The sequence below is a fragment of the Balaenoptera ricei genome, chromosome 15 (assembly GCF_028023285.1).
Source record: "Balaenoptera ricei isolate mBalRic1 chromosome 15, mBalRic1.hap2, whole genome shotgun sequence".
NCBI lineage: Eukaryota > Metazoa > Chordata > Mammalia > Artiodactyla > Balaenopteridae > Balaenoptera > Balaenoptera ricei.
Window position 1 is genome coordinate 27,186,863 of NC_082653.1, and position 21,822 is coordinate 27,208,684.

The window sequence follows — 21,822 nt, forward strand, 5'->3', positions numbered from 1 at the left end:
CGTGAGGATGCAGGGTGACCCACAGGGTGAGCCCCCCCAGAGGGAGGCGGGCTTTTTTTGAATCCTGGCATGCCAGGGCTAAAAAGCCACCCCTCACCCCTTGCACAGACAGGGAACCCAAGGTTCAAAAGGCAGGCACACTTCCCTTGTCTGGATTTCCCGCGTGACTGGGAGACCTCCCCGAGCCCCCAGCTCTCTGAGGTCTCCTGGTGACTCTTTAAGAAAGCATTTCCCTCATGGGGGGAGGCGGTGGCTACCCTGGGCACAGATTAGAAGAGACTGAGCCTTGACCTTTGGCCTTCTCTAGCTGCCCCCTTGGGTGGAAGCAGGAGAAGTGGGTATAGTCGTGGCCCCCATCAGAGGAACAGACTTAGGGACCTGAAACCTCACTGTCCGCATACCCTCCAACACCAGACTTGCTGAGGCAGATGGCTTTCTTCCGGAACTTCAGTCCCCCCACCTGGACTGAAGGAGAGAAGGGAGAGAAGGGGGGCCAAGGATGCTTTCTGGTCTTTGCTGGAGGGTCTTATGTCCCATGAGGTGATGCTCAGGGGGCTGGAGACCCCCTTCGTTGGGCAGGCAGCCCAGTCCCCTCCAAAACACCCCCCTCGGGCAGGCGGCCACGCTGGCTTCAGTCTCTGTGGCTCCCTCCTCCCTCAGCAGGTCCCCTGGGGCCTGGGAGGAAGTGAGCCCGGCTGGACAGACCCAACTGTCTGGTTCCCACAGACTCCAGAGCCGGGGTGGAGGGGGCACCTGCAGGGTGCGGGCTCAGTGAGGCCAGAAGGGGGTGGAAGAATGCCCGGCCAGCTGTGCGGACCCTCCCTACCGTGTGTGCCGGACCCCAGCCTGGAACCCATGGAGCAATGGGGGGAGGGAAAGAGGGTCTGTCCTGTCGCATTCAGGCAGCCTCGTGGCTGAAAGGGGAGGGGATGGAGGCCCGTGAGTGCAGGGCACGGGTGAGGAGAGGTTCGCACCACCGTGTGTGCCTGTGTGGGTCAGTACGTCTCCTTGTGTACGTGAGTGTGTGTGTGTGTGATGCGCAGAGACAGTTATGGAGACAAGGACAGATTCGGGGGGGTGGGGGTTCTTTCTCAGCTGGGTCAGGGAAAGAGGCCTCTGCCGGGCACTGTTCCCTGTGGTGCATTCCTGTGGAGACCTGGTGACCCGAGTCCCTTCCCAGCCTGTGTCCTGAGCTCGTAGGAGGATGGGGAGGCTGACCCGACTCGGGGATCCCAGGCCTCTGCATCCTGCCCCGCCCACCCCCCGATGAGGTTGATCATCTAACTGGGGTGGGGGCCTGGGGGGAAGAAAGCTGCAACCCCCTGCCCACGCTTTGAGATGGGGGAACATGCAGAGGGGTCAAGTGCACCCAGAGGCACAGACTCAGCTCTGGGCATGAGCCCCCTCCATGTCCCTCTCTGGTCCCCCCAGAGAGTCAAGAAGTGAAGACAGTCCCCTCAGCCCCAGTCCCTAAGCAGAGCCCTGAGCTCAGAGCCTGCCTTGGACTTGCTGTGTGAGCCTGGACCAGTGCCCATCTCTCTGGGCCCTGATTTCACTCCCTTTGCCCAGTGAGGGGGTTGCAGGGTGAGGGGAAAGGGCAGCCTGACTCTTTGAATCCGGATCCCAGGGAGGGTCTAACCTGGGGGACAGCCTGGAAGGGATCCCATCCCCAGAGGTACTGGACCAGGAGGCCCAGACACCATGATCTCATGTTGCCCTCTGCTTGCTGCCCAGCCTGGGGACCCCACCCACTGGGCCTCCTGCCCTCACATTCGTTCCATGACCAACAGACACCCCCTGCCTCTGGCCTGGCCACCCCCACCTGATGGGGTGGACAGTGTTTAGCAGAGATTCGGAATGCCTAAGCTGGGCCGACCCAGAGAAAGCTCCTCGGCACAGATGGAGAGACTGAGGCCAGAGAAGGTAAGTGACATGCCCAAGGTCACACAGCAGGGCAGGAGTACCCCTCTGCTGCCTTAACTGTAGAGCTCTTAGGGGACAGGGGCCACCCCATCTGACTCTCCTCACCGGAGGCTGGTCTGTCTCCAGGAGGGGATCCCAGCCCCTGCTCCTCCTCAGCAGGTCAGAGCAAAAGAGGGTGCCGCGGGGCCTTGTAGAGTTAGGCTAAATCGAAATCTAAAATGGTAGGATCAGTGGTATTTCAGAATATTCCAGAGTTTTTAATCACAGCAGCTCAGATTCTTGGAATATCGGAGTTGAAAGGGCGTCTCCTGCCTGATTTCTGAATCCCCTCTACACCAAGCAGTTCACATCACGTGGGGGGGTTCCAGGAAAGGGGAGCCTGCTGCTTTCAGAGCCGGCCCCTTCCCGCCCAAGTTTGGCAGCTCTGAAGGGCTGTCAGGAAGTTCTTCACCTGCTGGTCCTTTGGTCTCTGCTCTCTCTGCCTCCAGGGAGGCTACCCCCACCCACAGGGCTGGGCCTTCCTCAGCGGCTCCTCCACCCTCCACATCTTATCTCCCTGCGCCTCTCCGCCCACCCGCTTCCTTCCCTGGTTTATGGCATTCCACTGCCCGGAGTTCCAAGCTCCTTCCCACACCCCAGACAGCGCCTGGGCCAGGGTGGGGAGACGCTCTCCCTTGGCGGGCGGGCACTCTGAGGCCACCACAGAAATGAGGAAGACGGTGGGGGGAGGTTGTGTCGGCCAGCCTGGCATGTCTGCCTACTGGGAGTGTACAAACTCAGGAATCCAGGCCTCAGCCAAAACATCGCCTCCCACCACCCCTGAAAGGCCAGGCTCCCAGAGGCAGTAGGTACAGCAGCTAAGAGCAGGGGCTCTGGACTCCAGCTGACTGGCTTCAGATCCCAGCTGTCACTTCCTAGCTGTGTGACCTTGAGCAAGTTGCTTCCCCTCTCTGGGTTTCCCTCATCTAAAAAATGTGGACACTAACAGTACCTATATCCATGGGATTGTTGTCAGCATTACATGAATTAATACTTGCAAAGTGCTTCGAACAGGATCTGACACATGGAAACAGCAATTTAAGTGTTTAAGTAAAATAAATATTTGGGCACTGGGGGCTTGTCTTCTTAATGTGATTTACCCACCAGGAAGGTCTAGCTGCTGTAGAGGTGGGAAGATGCAGGGGGAGGGAAGGTTGTTATGTACGCAAAGCTCTGGATTCAATTCCTGGCATCTTTACTTCCTTGCTGTGTGACCTCGAGCAAGTAGATTCACTTCTCCGAGTACTAGTTTCTTCATCTGTAAAATGGGGCAATGATTTCAGCCCCCAGGACCGGCATGCGGGAAACCTCACCTTGCACAATATGTGTACAATTCAGTCAACACGAATGAAATGGGACATCTGAAATTAATATAATAGTGTACGTCAACTACTGGAACGTGAAACAGCCCCACTGGAGGGCCTTGTACCCTCAGCCCAGTCCTCTCTGCCCATTTGTTGCACACGGCAAAACCTCCTTCTCCGCAGGTCCAGACCCCGAGGTGCCTAATGCCCTGTTCCTGCCCTGCTGGTAATTGGGTGGTGACTCAGGGAGGCAGCTGGTGGGGCTGAAGGAAGTGGTTCCAGGCTAAAAACAGACCAGAGTCCCATTTAGTCCCACAGTCCGCCAGAACCCTGCCTGTGGCCCCTGGAAAGGCCAGGGCTGCCTCCGCCAGACCACAGTCCTCCAGTGCCCTGGTCTCTCCGGGACACAAACAGGAGGCTCACCCTCCCAAGCTGAGTTAAGGCAGCTGACTCCTCGGTGAGTGTTTCCACCTCTAGGCCTTTGCACTTGCTGTTCCCTCGGCCTGGAATGCTCACTCCCCACTGGCTGACTTCTCAGCATCCAGAGCCCAAGTTAAACATCACCTCCTCGGAGAAGCCTCCCCTCACCTCCTTATCTGATTGGATGCCTCTAGATTCTCCACCTCTGCATGCTATTTGTTTCCTCCACCCGGCACCTGTTGCAATGTGGAATTCTGCATCTCTGTGTGCATTCCCTTTTGCTTGTCTCTGCCTTTGTGTCATAAGCCTCTGGGGGCAGGGGCTGGGTCTGCCTTACTCAATTTATCCACTTCCCTAACCCACTGGCTGGCATAGCAGGCCCTCAATAAAGATTTGCTGAGTGGATAAATGGATAAATCCATTTGCCATGGATTAAATCTCAGAGAACCCCCCAGGGGCTTCCTGGCTCACTCAGAGCCAAAGGCCAAGTCCTTACAGGCCTGTGTGATCTGGTTTCAGCTGCTCCTGCCCTCCCCGCCCCCACTCCAAACAGCCTTTGCATTTGCTAGTCCTTCTGCCTGGACTGATCTTCACTCCCTCTTGCCCTTCAGTCTCCATTCAGAAAAGCCTCCCTGACCACCACATCCCCCATCCACCCCACCAACACGCTCTAAGTTCATTATTGCTGTCCAGGGTCTGTCTCCCAACAGAAGGAAACTCCACCGGGCCAGGGGTTTTTGTCTATTGGCTGCTCGTCCCCAGCACTTAGAACAGTGTCTGGAACAAAGCAGGGGCTGGAGAAATAGTTGTGGAACAAGCATAAGCTCAGCAGCCTGGCCAGGTGCTCGATCTGCACATCTCATGTCACTTTTGCATTGACCCTGGGAGGCAAGTACTATTATCCCATTTTACAGACAGGAGACTGAGGCTTAGAGAGGGCAAATAAGTAGATGTGAACCCCATTCTGCCTGACCTGCACCCAGTCTCTCTGTCATCAGCCTGTCTCCCTGGCAGTGTATGAGGTCTGCAGCTCCCACCTCCTGTTCCCACAATCCTCACAGCCCCTCAAGCAGACATGGCCCAACCTCCCTCTGGCCTCCCTGCCTCCAGTCTCTCCCTCACTGACATCCCTGGCTGCAGGGATCCTTCTAAACCACAGATCTGATCATGTCCCTCCTTCGTTCAAAACCCTTCCACGGCTCCCTATGGCCCCGGTTCAGCCTGGCATTTGAGACTCCCACCAAATTCTCCAGACTTACTCCTTGCTTCCTCATATGCAAAAGCCCCCTGGGATGCTCCAAGACAAGGTTGTTCTCAGCTCCAAGTCTTTGGAGCTGCCTAGAACACCCCCTACCCCCAGCACACACTATTTGGAAGAGGCCTGGTCCTTATTTGCTCTCAGCTTGACTGTCACTCCCACTGGAGAGGAGAGAATAGGAGCTAGTGTCTTCTTCCACGCCCTTCCAGCTTCACCATGATCCCCAACCTCCCACCCCTGGGATTCCAGATGCTGTGAACTCCCTGAAGACCGAGACCATGACTAATTCATCTCCAGGCTCTGGGTTAAGGCCAGGCCCAGAAAAGGGGCTCAAGAAATAGCTGTGAAGTCATTGGATGAGTCTGAAGTCAGGCCACCTGCTTTGCATCCTGACCCCACTATTTACTGGCTGGGAACCCATGGACTTGTCCATCACCTCCCTGTGCCTCAGTTTCCTCATCTGTGAACAGCTGATAAGGAAATACCCACTCATGGGGGGAAATGAAATGAGTGCATACATGGGAATCACTTGGCGCTGTGCCTGGTGCTCAGTAAATAACACCCATTAGAGTGAAGGAAGGAACAGGTGTGTGGGCAGCTGCATGAGCGGGCGCTTGGTCCAGGTGGGCACATCCTTCAGGACAGCCCTGGCTGCTTCACACCCTCGGGGCAGCCCTGTCACTGGCTGAATCTTTTCCCACAGCTGCCCTGCTGGGTCCAAGGTGGCCAGTGGAATTCGAGGCCACTGGACGCCGACAGGAAAAGGCAACGTCACCAGCCCTGGTGTAATCCAAACCAGATGCGGCCTCAGACCCATGGGGGTGGTCACTGTGGGCCTGGCCAAGGCCCAGAGGCAGGAAATAGTCTTGGAGGAACGCTCTCTGGGCTGGGACCCGTCGGGAGGAGCCGTCCTGTTGAGGGTGTTAACCCTTCTGAGCCCACAAGGGGGGACCAGGACACTGTGCAGGAGCAGCTCGTGGCCCTGGCCCCATGGGGCACAGAGCACCTTGCAGGGAAGGTTACAGCATCGGCATTGTGACGGGCGCCGTTCAGGGGGAGCCCACAACACAGGCACGGGGTGGGCAGGGCACACCAAGGAAGGGGCAGGGGATGCTTGCCGTCGGCTGCCCGGGACTGGCAGAACCCCAGACCCAGACCTGGAGCTTTGGTCCTGGCTCTGGCTCCAGCTGGCGGGCCCAAACGAGCGTGGATCCACTCCCTCTCTCGGGTGGCTCCGAGGCTGCTGGGAATGGGAGTGCTAGTGCAGGTCATGGGGCTGGGCCCCAGCCTACAGAAAGACTGAGACTCAGTCCCACCCCAGGGGCTGCCACACCAGCTTTCTCCTGGGTGTGCTCTGTGGCCCTGGGGGAGCAAATTCTCTCTGAACTCCCATCATTTCCCATCCATATTGTTGAGTCCATATCCTTTACTTCCAGGGACTAGGGGAGGCCCAAAGGAGGCACCTGATGAATCAAAAAGAGCTTTCTAAGATGTGCTCCCAGGAGCAGATAGGGACAGAGGCAGTGGTCAGCCCTGTTCCATGGTTCTGGGTGGGCTTCCTTCCCAGGACATGTTAATTTGCTGTGTGGCCTTGGGCAGCTCACTTTCCCTCTCTGAACCTGTTTCCTCACCTGTGAAATAGGGTGAATGAGCACCCTATCCCATCTCTGGATTGTCACAATGGCCCTCAGAGTGGCAGAGGACAGTGGAGCTGAGGCTGTCATTTGCATTTTATAGAGGACAGTGGAGCTGACGTTGTCATTTGCATTTTATAGAGGAGGAAATTGAGGCCTGGGCTGGGAGTCGGGAGTCCTGGGTTCTAGTCCCAGCTGTTGCTGTCTCTGCTGGAGAGACTTCTCATTTTGGCCTCGGTTTCCCTAGCTGGATCCAGGCCCTGGATCTCTGTGCTGGCTGGACCTCATTTCCTTACCCCTCCACTATGGTGGTGACTCATCCCTCATCATCACGCTGTGTGGCCGAGGCTCAGCCTGGGCGGGGGCCAGCAAGGCTGAGAGAACTCAGAGGAAACCACAGGCCTGGCCCAGCTAGCAGGTGGCGGGCGGACAGGCAGGCAGGGATCAACAGCCCTAGAGGCCTTGCCCATAAGCACATCTCCCACCAAGAGCCTAAGCCAGGCTCCCCAGGCCCCCCAAGCCCCAAGTGCAAGCCCCAGCAGGCTCAGATTCCAAAGTCCCCCATACCCTGCCCCATGTGGCACCTGCTGTAGGGGGACTCCGCACCCATCTGCTGGAACAGGGCAGGGGTGGGGGTGAGGACCTGGCCTTGCCCTCCAGGCCAATATTCATGGAAGCAGGGGGTGGAAGGATGAACGGTCAAGGTCTCCGTCCAAGATTTCTCAGAGGCAGATAGTGTGGTGGTTAAGAGCAGGGGCTCTGGCCCAGACTGTCTGGGTACAAATCCTGGCTCTGCCATTGACTAGCTGTGTGACCCTGAGCAAATGGCTTAGCCTCCCTGAGGCTTGGCTGCCCCATCGGAGAAATGGACATAACACAACTGCCCACCGTGCAGGGTCACTGGAAGCAGAGTCACGTGAACACACAGAGCTGGGCCAGAGCTGCACCCTGCAAGCACTCAGTGCACGTGAGCTGCTGTTACTGCCATTCCTGCTGGAACCAATAAGCCCCCAGCAGGCAGACCAGCTGCCCCCCTTAAGCCAGTCCCACTTCTGAGTCAGCTGTCCTCACAGCCAGAAAGGCTGCACCCTATTGGGGTTAAGCTCTCTTGCCCTCTGGGCTGCCCCCTCCAGCAGATGGAGCCCCTCCCCTGCCTTACAGGCCTGGGGTGAGGCGGGCTGGGGCCCATGGGAGGGACCGGAGAACAGCTGTCTCCCCCAGGCCTCCTGGAGGACCCCCGCCACTGCAGGCCCAAACCTCTGGCTCCGCCTGGAGACTCTGCTTTCTGCTTACACCTTGTTCGGTGAGAAGCAGAGTGGGCTTGCGGGCAGAGCCTTGCTATGGGAGGTAGAAGAGGCCAGTTCAAGCCCCAGCTTCTGACCTGTTGAAAAACCTTCAAGTTCCTTCCCCTCTCTAAGCCTCAGTTTCCCCCTCCGTAAAAGAGGAATAATCATAATATCTACCTCATGACCTCATAAATGAGTTAATAGACATACAAGCACTTAAATAGAGCCTGACACACAGTAATGTCACCCCTAAATGTTGGCTGGTGCTGTGCCCTCCCTCTTACAGATGAGCAAACTGAGGCACAAAGGGGGCAGCCACTTGCCTAGATCACACACTGGGTAGTCTGGCTCCTGAGGCTGCACTGATAACCACCACATCGCGCACAAAGTGCCGCTAAAGCGCCTGGCCCGCAGCAGTGTTCCGTGAACGGTGGCCAGCTGAGACCTCACCCGGGCGCACACACGCTGTGAAAGGACGCCACTTCCAACCTGTACATTTATTTACAAGGCACAAGCTGAGAGCAGGTTGGGGGCTGCCGACGGCCTTCCCACTCCTCCTGGGCCTGCTGACGCCATCATCCGAGGCCGTGGGTGACCCTTGGAATGGGGGCCGGAGTGGCTGGGTTGGGCCGGCTTGGCCTTCAGGCAAGCTCGGGGGTGGTCTCCCCTGTCCTCCAGGCCTCTCCCCTCCCCCTCCACCAGGCCCCGGCTGGGTGTCCTCTCTCTCACACAGAGTTCCTGTGTGTTGGTGGTCGCAAGGAAGGTGGGCGGGGGCCGGGCCAGACCAGATGGTGTGTCAGGCCTTATCTGTTGGGAGTGGGGAGGTGGGTGGGGGCATGGAGGACCTCCTTCACAAAGCCTGCTCTGTCTCCCCTGGCAGCTGCGCCTTAGGAATCGCCGTCTGCCTTCCTGCCCCACCAAGGACCTCCCACCCCCAACTGCAGAAACCCCATATGCCAGGACCCCCAGCCCTCCTGCTCTAGCTAGGAGCAAGCCCAGGCCAGGGATGCCCCAGGTGAGGCCAAGCAGGGGTCACCAGAGCAGCAGTTCCAAGAAGGTGAGCCGGGTGGTGTCTCAGCAGGGCCCGTGGCATCTGGGCTGTGGCTGATGGGCCGGAGCCCTGCCTGGGGAGGCATTAGCAGGATGGAATCAGGCCATATCCGAGGCAGCTCACGTCGGGGAAGCAGTCACTGCGCGGGGGCATGGGAGCCCCGAGCCTCCCAGCCTGGTGCAGCCTTGTCCTGGCCAGTCAGCCCTGGCGATCTGGCCCGTCTGCTCCGGCCTTCTGGGCTGTGTGGCCTCAGCCCTGGCCACTGTGCGGCTGCGTCCAGGCCTCAGCTGCTCCTGGGGCTCAGACCCCCAGAGCCATCAGTGCCCCTGAGCTGCTGATCTTCTTGAAGCGGTTGGCAGCACTGACAGCAATGAAGTTTTTCTGAGGGATGAGGGAGAGGGGTCCCAGTCAGCAGCAGGGCAGGGGGAAAGCTGTAGGACAGCTGAGTGTCTCCCAAGGTCCCCTTCATTCCAGGAGGGCTCCATGCCAGGGAGGGTGCAGTGCCAAAATGGCCACAGGGGATGCCATGACACTGCAGCCTCCAGGACTCCCTCCCTCCCTCATTCAACCTGAGTACCGCTCTGCTCAAGGCAGTACAGTGGTTCCTATTTCACTCCAAGTAAAAACCCCTTATCATGGCCGAGTCCCTCCACGCCCTGCCTCCCGATCCTCTTGGACATCTCCCTTACCCCTTGCTTCTTCCACTCCAGCCGTGCTGGCCTCCTACCTGTTCCTCACACTTGACCACCATGCTTCTGCCTCAGGGCCTTTGCACCAGCTGTTCCCTCTGCCTGGCACACTCCTCCCCCCATACCAGCCTGGCTCAGCCCTCACCTCCTTCAGGTTTTTGTTCACATGTTCCTTCTCAGTGCGCCCTCCCTGGCCACCCTACTAAGAAGTGCAGCCTCTCCCCAGAACTCCTGACCGTCCTTATTTTTTTCTAGAGCCCTTCCTTAACTCCTTTTAGTAACTCTCCATCCTCTACCAAAAGTAAGTCCACAAAGACTGAAATCCTTGTCTCTTTGTCCACTGCTGTATCCCCAGTGCCTAGAGGTAGTGGATGCTCAAGAAATATTTGGGAAATGAGGGGAGGAAGCCTGTGATGGGGTCAGAGATCTTTTCCTGAGCCCGAGCCACAAGTGGACACCCCTCCCTACGGTGGAGATGGGTGGGTGGAGGGCCACTACCCAGGGCAGTAGCCAGCCCAGGACAAGGAGAGAAAAGCCAATTCTGTTTTCCAGACCGAACTGGCTGACACAGGACTAGTGGGGCCAGGACTCTTCCTGCCCTGTATCCCCCCCTTCCTCCCCACCCTCAGTTCTGTGGTACCTTCCAGCGCCTCTTCATGAGGTATTTCTTAAGCAAGATCTGGGACTTGAGGCGTCGGTTACAGCGCTTGGCTTTCTCTGCCAGATTGTTGAGCCATGGGTGGGCGAGGCACTGGGCAGCGTTCATCCGGGCCCTGTGGGGAGGGGGCAGCACGGTGAGGGTGGGTGGCAGGCCAGGGAGGCAGCACCCCACTGGCCTCCCGGCCCCGTTCCCGCCCAGCTGGCACACACACACACTGGGCTTGCACACACGGGGTTCGTGTCCTGGGGTGAGCCTCACCTCTGGTCCTTGACAATGAGGTTGGAGACAAAGTCTTTGGCCTCGTCTGACACAGCCTCAAAGGTCTCCTCATCAAAGTACCAGTTGCCCGCTAGAACGTTGTTCAGGGTCTCGGTGTCATCGTCTCCCAGGAAGGGGGAGAGGCCACTCAGCCTAGAGGGAGGGGTTGGCAGGGAGCAGGGAGGTGAGATTGGGTCAGGGATGGGGACAGAGCCTAGAAAGCAGCACCATGCGCTGAAAAGACCCCCAGCCTCTCAAATGGGACAGACCTGGGTTTGAATCTGGCTGGGTGACCTTGGGCAAGTCACTTCCCCTCTCTAAGCCTCACTCTTCTCATCTGTAAAATGGGCATAATCATCCCAGCTTCCCAGGGTTAGAGTGAAGAAGAGGAATGATGAGTACACTGGGTCATCAAAGCTCTGCTGCCCAGAGCCCTGGGATGGGACACTATGCCTTTGGGGGCCTTGGTTTCTCCATCTATAAAATGGGTACAAAGTTCCCTTTCCTGGTTCGCCCTAGCACGCCCAACGCCCCACAAACCCCTGACTGAGGGAGTGGGGAGGTGGAAGCAATCTAGGCCTCAGCTGCCCACCCATGTGCCCCAACCCCATAAACAAAAGGCACCCTCAGGACTCACAGCATGTAGGTGATGACCCCCAGGCTCCACATGTCTGTCTTATCGGAGATTTGGTCGTAATTCACTACCTCAGGAGACAGGAATTCTGGGGTCCCAAAATTCACTTTCAGCTTCTTGTTGGGGTTATACCTGGAGGTGAGGCCAAGAGCTCAGAGCACAACTCCCAGGCCATTCCCAGACACCCTCCGACCTTCCCCCGGCCCTGCCCACCTCAAGGCTGGCCCTGCCGTGCCACCCACCCAGGTGGTACCTCCGTGCCAGGCCGAAGTCAATGATCTTCACCAAGTGGCCCGTGGTGTTGACGCACAGGATGTTCTCTGGCTGAAGAGAAGGGGGTGGTCTGGATTGACCTCTGACCCGGCTCACCCTCGCTCCCCGCCCAGGTCCATCCAAGTCCCAGGTTCCCGGGACGAGAGGCCCAGGCTGCCAGAGTGGACAGCCCATCAGAGACCCTCAGACCTGCAGGCTCCAGGCACAGAGGAGGAGCCTGAGGCCTGAGAGGGGCTCTTCCAGGGCAGGAACCACTTTCTCCAGGCCTCCTTGCTCCCCACCCTCAGCGTCTAACAAAGCGCCCAGCAGATACTCAGCCAAGGCTCCCAGAAATCCTGTGCCCCAAGCACAGGTGAACATGTGAGTCACATGCAAGGCTAGTCCCTCCCACTCTGGGCCTCCATTTCCTCTTCATGTAACACAAGGACAGAGGACTAATCTGAGGTTGCAGGGCAGAAACATTGTAAGTAGTTAACAATGGTTAAAAGGCAGATTTTGCACAAAAACCCTGATTTTCAGCACCTCCTGAAACACTGGAAGCCCCAGCCACATGGCTACACACGGCTGGGAGGGAGTTGCCCCTGACCCCTGTGATGGGCAGAAGTCCTCCACTTCCCTGGGGCCTCCACCTCGTTTAATGGGGTTCTGTTCTTCGTCTGGGCTTTGTGTGCATCTGATTTGAGGCCCCAAATGATAGGCTTTCTGAAGGTCCTCTCACACTGCTGTCCTCATTCAGAGCAGGATGCTAGCGACTTCAACAGCCCAACCCAGTGCTCCACCGAAACAGGGAAAGGAAAGAAAGGCCCCAGGGTACAATCGCCCCAGGGTACAATCGGTAGGGGAAATGCGACAGATTCAGACCTCCTTTTGGAGGACAGGGGACTTCCTGAAAAGCCCTGCAGCAAGAGCCCTGGGAAGTGCCTTCAGGCTGTGGTTCACCCAAGTTACTTGACGTGAAACCCTTTATTGATGAAAAACTTACTGCTTTCCTGAAAAAAACACTTTAGGATACAGAGACTTAAGGTTGACCTTCTTCCCAGGACACTGCATTTTAATTGGAGACCCTGCCCTACCCCAAAGAAAATGGCTTTCACGGGAGAAGGGCAGGCTCCGAGGCCACCGCGCAGGCACCCACTCTGTCCAGAAACTCAGGAGTCACCCACACTCCTTCCTTTCCCTCTGCCCTCCGCCATCCAAACCATCAGAAACCCGGCTGGCTCTATTTTCAGAATGCATCCATCATCTGACCACTTCCCATCCCTCCCCCACTGCCACTGGTTCCAGCCCCATCATCTCTCTCCTGGCTTATTATGACCGCCTCCGAAATGCCCTGCTGCCACGGTGGCCCCACTGAAACTCATCTCTTTACCCTCCTCGCTTCCTCGCTTGTCGGTGGGGATGATAACAGCACACCTGACCCGATGGGCTGTCACACACTCTGAACACACCCTGAGCAGCTCTGACCCCCAGTAAGCATGGTGGAGGTGTTAGCCCACAGCAACGGGAGCATCTCCTGCTTTGGACCTCGAATGCTCCAGCCCTTGCCTGCTTCTCCAGTTACACCTTGTATGTTTCCCCATTACTCTCACGTACTTCTTCATAACACTTTTAATGGTTTAAAATGATCTATTCATTGGGTTATTGCTGTATGAATGTCTGTTTCCCCCACTGACCTGTGGGACAGGGGCGTGTCCTCATCATCCTGATGGTACCACCCCACTGGTGGCATTCAGGCTCCAGTGGGACAGGGGCATTCAGGCTCCGTGGGACAGGGGCGTGTCCTCATCATCCTGATGGTAATGCCCATGCCCAGCACTGTGCACAGTAGCACAGGAGCAGGTACTTGGTACGTATTTACCAAGTGAATGAATGAAAGGAACATCCACTTTGCTAACCCACATCAGTGTTCAGATTTCATCTTCTCCACTAGCCTTGCCACTGATCCCACAAACATAAACACCTGCCATAAGGATGGGGCTACTCATGGGCTACTCATGGGGCTCCTGCCCACTCCACGCCACGGCCATGTCTCTCAGCTCCAGACAGCCACTGCCAGCTGATCAGAGGTGGTGGGATGCGTAAAATCTATTTGCTCTCCCTGACCTGCTACATGCAGGGTACTAATAAGCAAGGTCAGAAGAGCGACATAATCTTTCACTACACATTTTGTTAGTGCCTGCCACGTGCGTATTGCTGCACTGACACTATACTTACTGATGTCTTTTTCTGACTCCCCTTCTAGAACATAAGCTCCATGAGGGCAGGCGTTTTTATCTATTTTGTTCACCACTGGATCTCTACCACCTAGAACACTGCTTGGCATCTAGTAGGCCCTCAACAAATATTTGTGGAATAAATGAACAAACATTCGCAGTGCCTATCAGAGGCCTGCACTGAGGCAGGCGCTTTTGCAACACTTATCAGCAAGTTTCACGTGTGAGACACTGAGTGTGGGGCAAGAGACCCTTTCAACAAGTACTTAGTACCAGACTAGGAGCTCCTGAGAGCTGGGACCAGGTCTTTCTTGCTCTTTGATGTGTCCCCTGGCTCCTGGTACTTACTAAGTGCTCAATAAACCCTTTTTGAATCTACGGATGAAGGCTGGATGGAGGAGGAGGAGGGGTTGGGGGATGGAGGGATGGCTGGCTGCGACACTGGTCTCGGGTGGTTGGATGCCGCTCCCGACCCCTCCCGGGAGCCCCCACCCCGGTACCTTGAGGTCCAGGTGCAGAACCCTCATCTTGTGCATGAAGAGGATCCCGTCGCAGATCTGCCGGACAAACACCATGGTGTCCACCTCAGTCAGATGGTAGTCCTCGTCCACAATCCTCTCGAAGAGCTCGCCGCCCTCGATGCTGTGTGCACAGACCCCTCTGCAGGCTTGCTTCCGGGCCCGCTGCCCCCTCCCCAGGCCCCACCCCAATGATGGCACTCACTACTCCATGAAGAGGACGATCTCGTGCGAGGTCTCAATGGCTGCATAGAGCTGGATCAGGTTGCGGTGGTTCAGCTGGTTCATAACCTCGATCTCAAGCATCACCATTTCCTGGGGACCAGGGAAGTCAGGGGTATCGTCCGAGCATCATTACTCCCTGCCCTCCACCCTCCACACCTTCGCCCTTGACCAGACCTGTTGGGCCTTGCCTGGACCACTGCCCACCTCCTCCTTGCTGGTCTCCTCGCCTCCCACCTCTCCCCACCCTCAAGCCTGTGTCCTCACCACACAGTCACTCCTGCTGGGACACCTTTCCTTTGCTGGTTCTTCTCCTCCCCCTCGCTGAATAGTGGGCTCCATCCTTCCTGCTCAGCACTCCCCGCTCTATACTCTCCCCCCGGGCGTTCTCCTCAAGTCCCACGCCTTGAAATTCCATCCAAATGTGATTGATTTCCAAATCCGTATCTCCACCTCCGAGTGCTCCTTTAAACTCCAGACACCAATCTCTCTAACTGCCTACCTTCCCTCCCCTTGAATGTCTGACTAACAGGCATCTCAAATCTCTCATGTCCAAAATTAAATTCTTGATACCACCCCTTCCCCACAATTGAGTTGCCCCCAGCTTGCCCATCAGCAAAAGGCCGTCACTCTTCACTTGGGTGTGCAGGACAAAAAGTTAGGAGCTTTCCCAGATTCCTGTCTTATTCTCACTTCCTCACACCCTTCATCCAACCCATCAGTAAATTCTTTGACTCTACCCTTAAACTAGATTACAAATCCAATAATTTCTCACCTCCCCCATCACTGCCTTCCTAGTCTCAGCTGCCATTATTTGTCACTTTCAGAAAGTTTGCAAACCAGTGGTCACATCTGTAGCGGGAAATCAACAATGGTAGGAATATTTACACCAGGGAAATTGGCAAATGCTACAGATCAGGTCTCTCCCCAGAACTATGCCCCCAGAGCATTGGATCACTGCCTGGACTGCTCCGTTTTTCCTGTTATTCCATTCCTTGGTTGATACCTCACCTTCCATGCCACTTCCTCACAGAGGCCTAACCTCACTTGATCCTATCTGAATGGCCCCCATCGACCCTGTTCCTACCTGGCTTTACTTTTCTTCCTAACACTTCTCAGTTCCTGACACCCTGCTTTTTGTTTTAGTTTGGTTTTAGCTGTCTGTCCCTCCTCTCTAGCATGTCAGGACTTGTTTACTACCATTTTCCTAGCACCTGGCACATTGAACAGCACAGAAAAGGTGCCCAATAATTAATTAACCAACAGCTGACTCCAATTAATTTACACAGTACATATGTCTTGAGCATCTACACTGAGCCAGGTCCATGATAGAGGCCTTGGATCCAGCAGTCAATAACATGGATCCAGGGCCTGTCAAGTGGAAGCGACAGAGAAAGACAGAGTCACATAGAAGATCCATGCTGTTCAAACGTGCTCAGAGCCACGGTGAGGCATTCAGGGCTGCAGCACTTCCTCCGGAGCTGCTTCTCCTGCTTCCCCAGGCCTCTGCAGGTGCTGTTGTCTCTGCTCCCCCGGCCTTGACCTTGACTCAAGCGTTCCCAGCAGGTACCTGGCCTTGACCTTGACTCAAGCGTTCCCAGCAGGTACCTGCCGTTTCTGGCCCTCAGGCCTTTCTTTCCACAGACTTCTCTGTTTGAAGCTCTCTCCCCTGCCTTCCCCACTGGAAAAAGCTCCTCCTTCTTCAAAGTCTTCGCTCAGGAGAAGCTTCCCTGAACCCACGGATGAGTCAGGAGCCTCCTTTGTGACCCCCCCACCCCCGCCCTAGCTTTCCTGAGTTACAGCTCTCACCATGCCAGCCTGCTAGGTCACCATCACCTCCTCACACACCCAACTCCCTCACTCCACGTGAGCCTCTGCCTCATTCATTCAGCCATTCATTCACTCCTTGAACAAACACTGCTCTGAAGCAGGCCTGGGCTGGGTGTTAGAGGCAGAGCCCTCGAGGCCTGTTTACCCTGGTGCTCTCTGAGGGCAGGGACCAACTGACTTCCCTCTGGGACCTCCAGCACCAGTACAGGGCCTGGACTCATCGGCACTTATTGACTTGAACCAAACAGAGGGCATGAAGGGGGTAAGTCCCCAGGATAAATTCACTAACCACGGGGTCAAGTTTATGGTCAGGGGCATCAGGCCCCTGTGGCAGGGCTATCCGTCTGTCTGTCTGTCTATCTGTGTGATATCTTCAGTGCATTAAGCTTCGTACACCAGGCCCCTGGTGCAGATGTGTGGGTGGAGGGCGTTGAGAGGCACCCACTCCAAGGATCCCCTCCCCCTCCCACACAGCCAGACCCCCACTACCTTGTCTTTGGGTGTCTGTTTCTTGATGACCTTGGCTGCTAACTTGAGGCCTGTGGCTTTCTCTGTGCAGGTACAGACTTCTCCAAACTTGCCACTGGATAGAGAAGAGGCTGGGAATGAGGGAGTTCTAAGGGCCACGGGGTGAGGGGGTGTGCTCTGTTCCCTGTGAGTTGGGGGCGCACATCCCAGCCAGCTCCGATTCCCTCCAGAAACCATGAGCTCTACTGCGGGGACAATGGCTGAATCACATAGACCACAGGCCCAGGAAGGGTAGGCTCATCAAAGGATGGCCGCTGATGTGCAGCTCACAGACTGTGGCAGGGAGGGGCCCTGGGCCCTGGGGGAGGGCACCTTCAGGACTTTTAACAAAGCAGGAATCGCCTTGAGGGGGTCAGTATGGTGCCCAAAACTGAGACAGACAGGAAAATACTATATACTTCCTATGGGAGACACTGAATGACCAATGGTGTGTTTGTGTGAGTGACAGTGACACACCAGCCATGTGACAGGGTGCACACAAGTGTGACCATGTGGAACCAATTTTGTCCACGTGGCTCATGTGTCTGGGCCTCTCATGGGGAAGATGTAAGGCCTGGGGGCGCGATGCTTTCCTGCTGGTGGGCCAGGGGCTTGAGACCCCAGCTCTCACCCGCCCAGTGCCTCCTTGGAGTTCAGGCTGAACTGACGGCTGATGTTCCCAGTCCTCAGCTCCACGATGCGGTGGGGGAATGGGGCCGGGGGTGGTGGGCAATCATCTGTGAAGCGGAGCAAAGCCATCAGAGTCAGTGCCAGGGCTGCTGAGGACCCACCCTGGCACCACACCCTCCTGCCTGGCCTGGGCCCCATCCAGGGAAGTTCAGCGAGTGATACCTGGGGGACAGCTGGCTCCAGGATAGGGGCTAGGAGCTTAGTTTCCAATTTCAGCTCTGCTACCAACACACACCCTCCTTGGGAGGCCTCTGCCTCTGTCAGAGGGGGGCTCAGCTTCTCCCGGCACAACAGTGGAGACGGCTGATTGGACTCCTCGGACCCTCCCACATTATAAGGTATGAAGACTCCATCCCAAGCTATCTGCATTTCCATTAAAGAAAAAAAAAAAGGCATCTATAATGGAGTGCCCAATAGGGGTTACTATGTCTGTTGCGGTAGGGGATGGGACCTGCCTACCAACCCCTCTAATAACACCGCAAGCTCTCACCACTTGTGGAATGGGCCTCCTACCTGGACCTGGCCCAGAAGCAGAGGTGGGGGTTGGGGGGGGGCGGGGGCGGCCCAGGGATGGAGATGTTGGTAGGGAGAGGCTGCCACCTAGTGACAGCTTGGGGAACAGCATGGGGACAGACAGGCTGAGTCACAGGGAATGGAAACCTCTTTATAAATAGCAAGAGGCCGCAGGGAAGCCGGTGATAAATCAGGCGGCCCTTGGAGGTTGTTCAGGTCTGTCACTCAAGGATGTGATTGCAGGGTGGAGTAGGCCCGGAGGTCTGGGCCGCTGCTCAGGGGAGGAGGCAGGGCTCCTGGCTGCCGCCCAGCCGCCTAAGCCCTCCCACCCTGTCTGGGTGGCACTGCGCCGCTCACTAGGCAGGTTGGCGGGTCTCCCAGGGCACCTCAGCCTGGAGGAGGGGGGTTGTCAGGACACTGTGGGCTCTCCTGACCCCATCTCAACCCACCCCCAGCCCTGCCGCACTCCTGCCCAGGCCCTTTTCCTATTCACCTGCTCGCCAAGCTCACTCATGCTCAATGGCTCCCTGCTGCCCGCTGAATAAACCGTCGTCACTTAAGGCCATTCCACAGTCCTGCCCCATCTCACGTGCCCAGCTACCGTGGTCACCACCACCACCCCCTCCCCACACTCACACCTGTGCTCTTCAGCTCAAGAACCCTCTATGGCTCCCAGGAGCCTCCCCACCCGCCCAGGATGCAGTTTAACTACCAAAGCCTGGTACTTGAGCCCTTCTACAGATTGACTTCAAATCCCACTGTCCAGAGAATTGGTGTTGCTCCAATAACGTGCCTGATTTTTTTTCTAAAGCCCCATTTTAGTCAAAGTAGAAGAAAGTAAAAAGTGAGCTCTGGAGTCAGGCTGTCCTGACAGGTTCATATCCTGTTCTAGCTATGGGTTTGGGGTGCCCCACTTCCCCTTTTTTAGCCCCCGTTTCCCCCTCTCTCAAAGGGGACCAGGAACTCGTACTTCCTGGGGTTGGGTGACACTTAGATGAATCAGGCTGGATGAGGTGGCTCAGAGGGGTTTAGTCCTCTAAGTGGGGAGACATGGGGAGACCGCTCCCTCTTACCTCAGCCCCAGGGCAGCCCCGGCCTACCCAAAATCTGGAAGCAGTCCTCCTCCCTGGCTGTGGGACTGAGGGCCTGTCCCACCTCCGATCTCTCCGAGGGAACAGCCTGGAACTCGATCCCCCTCGAGGTGTCCCCTTGCACCTCAGCCTGGCCAGCCTGGACTGGAGCCTTCTCTTCTGTTTCCTTCTGGCTGCCTTCTGGGAGGTTCTTCTCTCCTTCTGCTACCTTGGCTGGCTCAGAATCCGTGGGGCCTGGGGTCACGGGCACCCCTTCAAAGATGAGTTCTGATGCCTCATCTGGGGGCTTCTCAGCCAGCGGCTTCTCAGGGCTAGAAGTGAGAACACAGAGGTGACGCCCTCAGCAGCCACAGCCCCGCCAGCAGGCAGGTCTCCCAGAGCCCCATCTGCAATCTGGAGCTAATATGACCACGCCCCTGCCCCCGCCCCAAACGCGTGGGGTAATACATCTGAATTCACTTCATACAAAATCAAGGGATGTTAATAATACCATAAATGTCTATGGGGTTTTTTTTCCTGGCCATACCACATGGCATGCGAGATCTTAGTTCCCCGACCAGGGATTAATCTGTGCCCCCTGCAGTGGACGCGCGGAGCCCTAACCACTGGACCACCAGGGAATTCCCATGTCTGTGGTTGTTATCTTGAGTATCAATGCACTGATAGATCATTAATAACTGTTAACAGGATTGTTGATTTGGTTAATCATTATGTGGCAACAATTAGGAAGGTTATGTAGCTCTTGATTCATAAAACTGTGGTGATGCAATTGATAATGTATTAATGATATTAATTTATATTACCACATAATTCAAACTGATATGGTAATGTTATTATTGTGGCTTACGATAAATACATCATTAATAACCTCATTAATATGACTGGCATTCAGGTAAGGATAACGGATTGCACCATAAGACTGGAGCTATATCATGGTTCTAAGAATATTGGTAATGATCTATCAGTCTGGTTATTAGTCATCTTTCCATATTATACCAACAATTGTATTAAGCAGACGGGTTATCCTTTCCTCCTGACATCTCAATCCTGCCCTTGGTGAGACCCAAGTTCATGGGGTAAGGGGAACTCTGGACTCCAGATGCCTGGAGAAGAGGTCTTTGAGGACCTCTCCTGCCTGACATTCCAGGCTTCTGTGAACTATCACAAAATCCTGGTTTCTGCAGGGAGACAAAGTGGTCAGGCCGATGCCCAGGACAGAGGGAGGTGAACATCAGAACTACCCGGACTAGCACTGGAAGTGATGACGGTGCCCAAGACAGAGGAACTTCAGGACCCCTCCCCGCTCCCGGCCAGGGGCCATTCACCTCGAGATGGCGGCAGGGCAGCTGGGGCTGTGCAGAAAGGCGGGTGGGCTCCTCTTGGTTGCTGCTTGGCCCTCTGCTGCCTTCTTTTGCAGCGTGGGTTCTCCGATGTCCTGGCTGCCTGGGGTCCCCTGCTTGGCCTCGGGCTTCTTGACACTGACCTCGGCTGTCGCGGTCTCCTGGGGCAGGGCAGCCGGCTGCCCAGCACTGCCCTCCGCAGGCCCCCCACCCAGGTGTCCTTCTCCCCTGGGGTCCTGGCTGCTGGTTGAGGGTTGGGCCAAGGTACCACCCCCTTTCTCTGCGGCTAGGGCTTCAGCATCTTTCTTCAGGGTGAGTGGATGAGGTTCTTCCTTTGGGTCTGGGGGACCAATTTCTTTCTCTGGGTTTGGGGGATCAGGATCCTTCTCTGGGTCTGGGGGACCAGGGTCTTTCTCTGCAGCTGGGGGTCCTTCACCTGCTGCACCTTTAGGTGCCTTGTCTGCAAAGGAGGTGAAACACCAGTCAGGATCCACCCTCCTACGCCTCCTTCCCCAGCTAGGCTGGCCAGAGACCAGCTCCAGGCCCAGGTCCCCACCCAGGCCACAATTTGCAAGGGCTTGTCCCACTGAGCCTCTGGGGCCACTCCATGGGCTCTAGAGATGGGCTGCCAGGACCTCGGCGGCCCTGTGTGGGAGGCTCTGGTCTCCTGGTGGGCCTTGATGCCCCTGCCATCCCTTGCCCTGAGTGTTCAGGCGCCAACAATGGGGACTTCATGTTTTCCCAGTCTCTCTGGGGAAGGCTTCATGTTGGCCCTTGATCCAGCCCCACTGTACCAGAGATAACCCTGATTTCTTGGTCCTCCATGCGCCATAAAGGAGGCCTCAGGCACAGAATTCCCACTGAGGAACAGGCCCAACTCTGGATTCAAACACCCCTTCCCAAGCTCCTCCCTCCATCTCCTGCCCCAGCTTGGCACCTGTTGATGGGCTCTGGATCCCCAGCTCCACTGCTCCATTTTCTGTCGCCATGAGGTAGGGAGGCGTGTGCTTCTGCTTGTCTAACTCAAGTCTTTCTAGCTGCAGAAAGAAGAGAAAGGTGTGTCGGGCTGCAGGATTCCTCCTCCTGTCTGGCTGAGAGGAGGCCAGGGCCAGCTGACTGAGGGGAGAGAGGCACCTGGAGCAGAGAGGGGCAACCTGGTGTCTGTCTGTCTCGCAGCGGCTGCCCAGGAGCAGTCCTGGGGCAGTTGTAAGGGATTGGGCCGGGTGGGCAGAGGCGGAGGCAGGGGTGCAGGCAGGGAGGCGGGGGCGGAGGAGAGGATCTCTTACACCAGGGGCCATGCAGCTCAGACTGCCACCACCTGTCACTCTTGGCCCCCGTTCAGAGGACACGGCATTCTTCCCATGAACTGACTGGGGGGAGAGTGGTGCTGGAACAAGCAGGAAGAGAAAGAGGGAGGCGGCACCTGGGGCCCTGGGGGAGCAGCCTTCTCCCAGGCCTTGCCTGGTAT

The 21,822-nt window shown here is 56.5% G+C and overlaps 1 protein-coding gene across 1 annotated transcript; it reads right to left on the reverse strand.

Annotated features, from left to right (window-relative positions):
* Nucleotides 1-8,346: 8,346 nt before the first annotated feature.
* Nucleotides 8,347-21,602, reverse strand: MYLK2 (myosin light chain kinase 2). The gene is made up of 13 exons (XM_059897422.1): nucleotides 21,489-21,602; nucleotides 21,292-21,391; nucleotides 20,340-20,814; nucleotides 19,024-19,325; nucleotides 17,352-17,457; nucleotides 16,703-16,796; nucleotides 14,367-14,476; nucleotides 14,144-14,285; nucleotides 11,411-11,481; nucleotides 11,161-11,289; nucleotides 10,524-10,676; nucleotides 10,245-10,377; nucleotides 8,347-9,296 (listed from the first exon to the last, which is right to left on the reverse strand). Exons 2-13 carry the CDS (start codon nucleotides 21,341-21,343, stop codon nucleotides 9,216-9,218), a joined length of 1,848 nt encoding a protein of 615 aa, XP_059753405.1. The 5' UTR covers nucleotides 21,344-21,391; nucleotides 21,489-21,602; the 3' UTR covers nucleotides 8,347-9,215.
* Nucleotides 21,603-21,822: the final 220 nt, after the last annotated feature.

What these genes read in the sequence shown, in the direction of transcription:
- MYLK2 (XM_059897422.1), bottom strand. Translation starts at nt 21,343, where the DNA reads ATGGCGACAGAAAATGGAGCAGTGGAGCTGGGGATCCAGAGCCCATCA. An exon ending in GATCCAGAGCCCATCAACAG is followed by an intron (nt 20,815 to 21,291) that starts GTGCCAAGCTGG and finishes CCTCCTTTGCAG; the next exon opens with ACAAGGCACCTAAAGGTGCA. An exon ending in TCATGAAGAGGCGCTGGAAG is followed by an intron (nt 9,297 to 10,244) that starts GTACCACAGAAC and finishes CTCATCCCTCAG; the next exon opens with AAAAACTTCATTGCTGTCAG.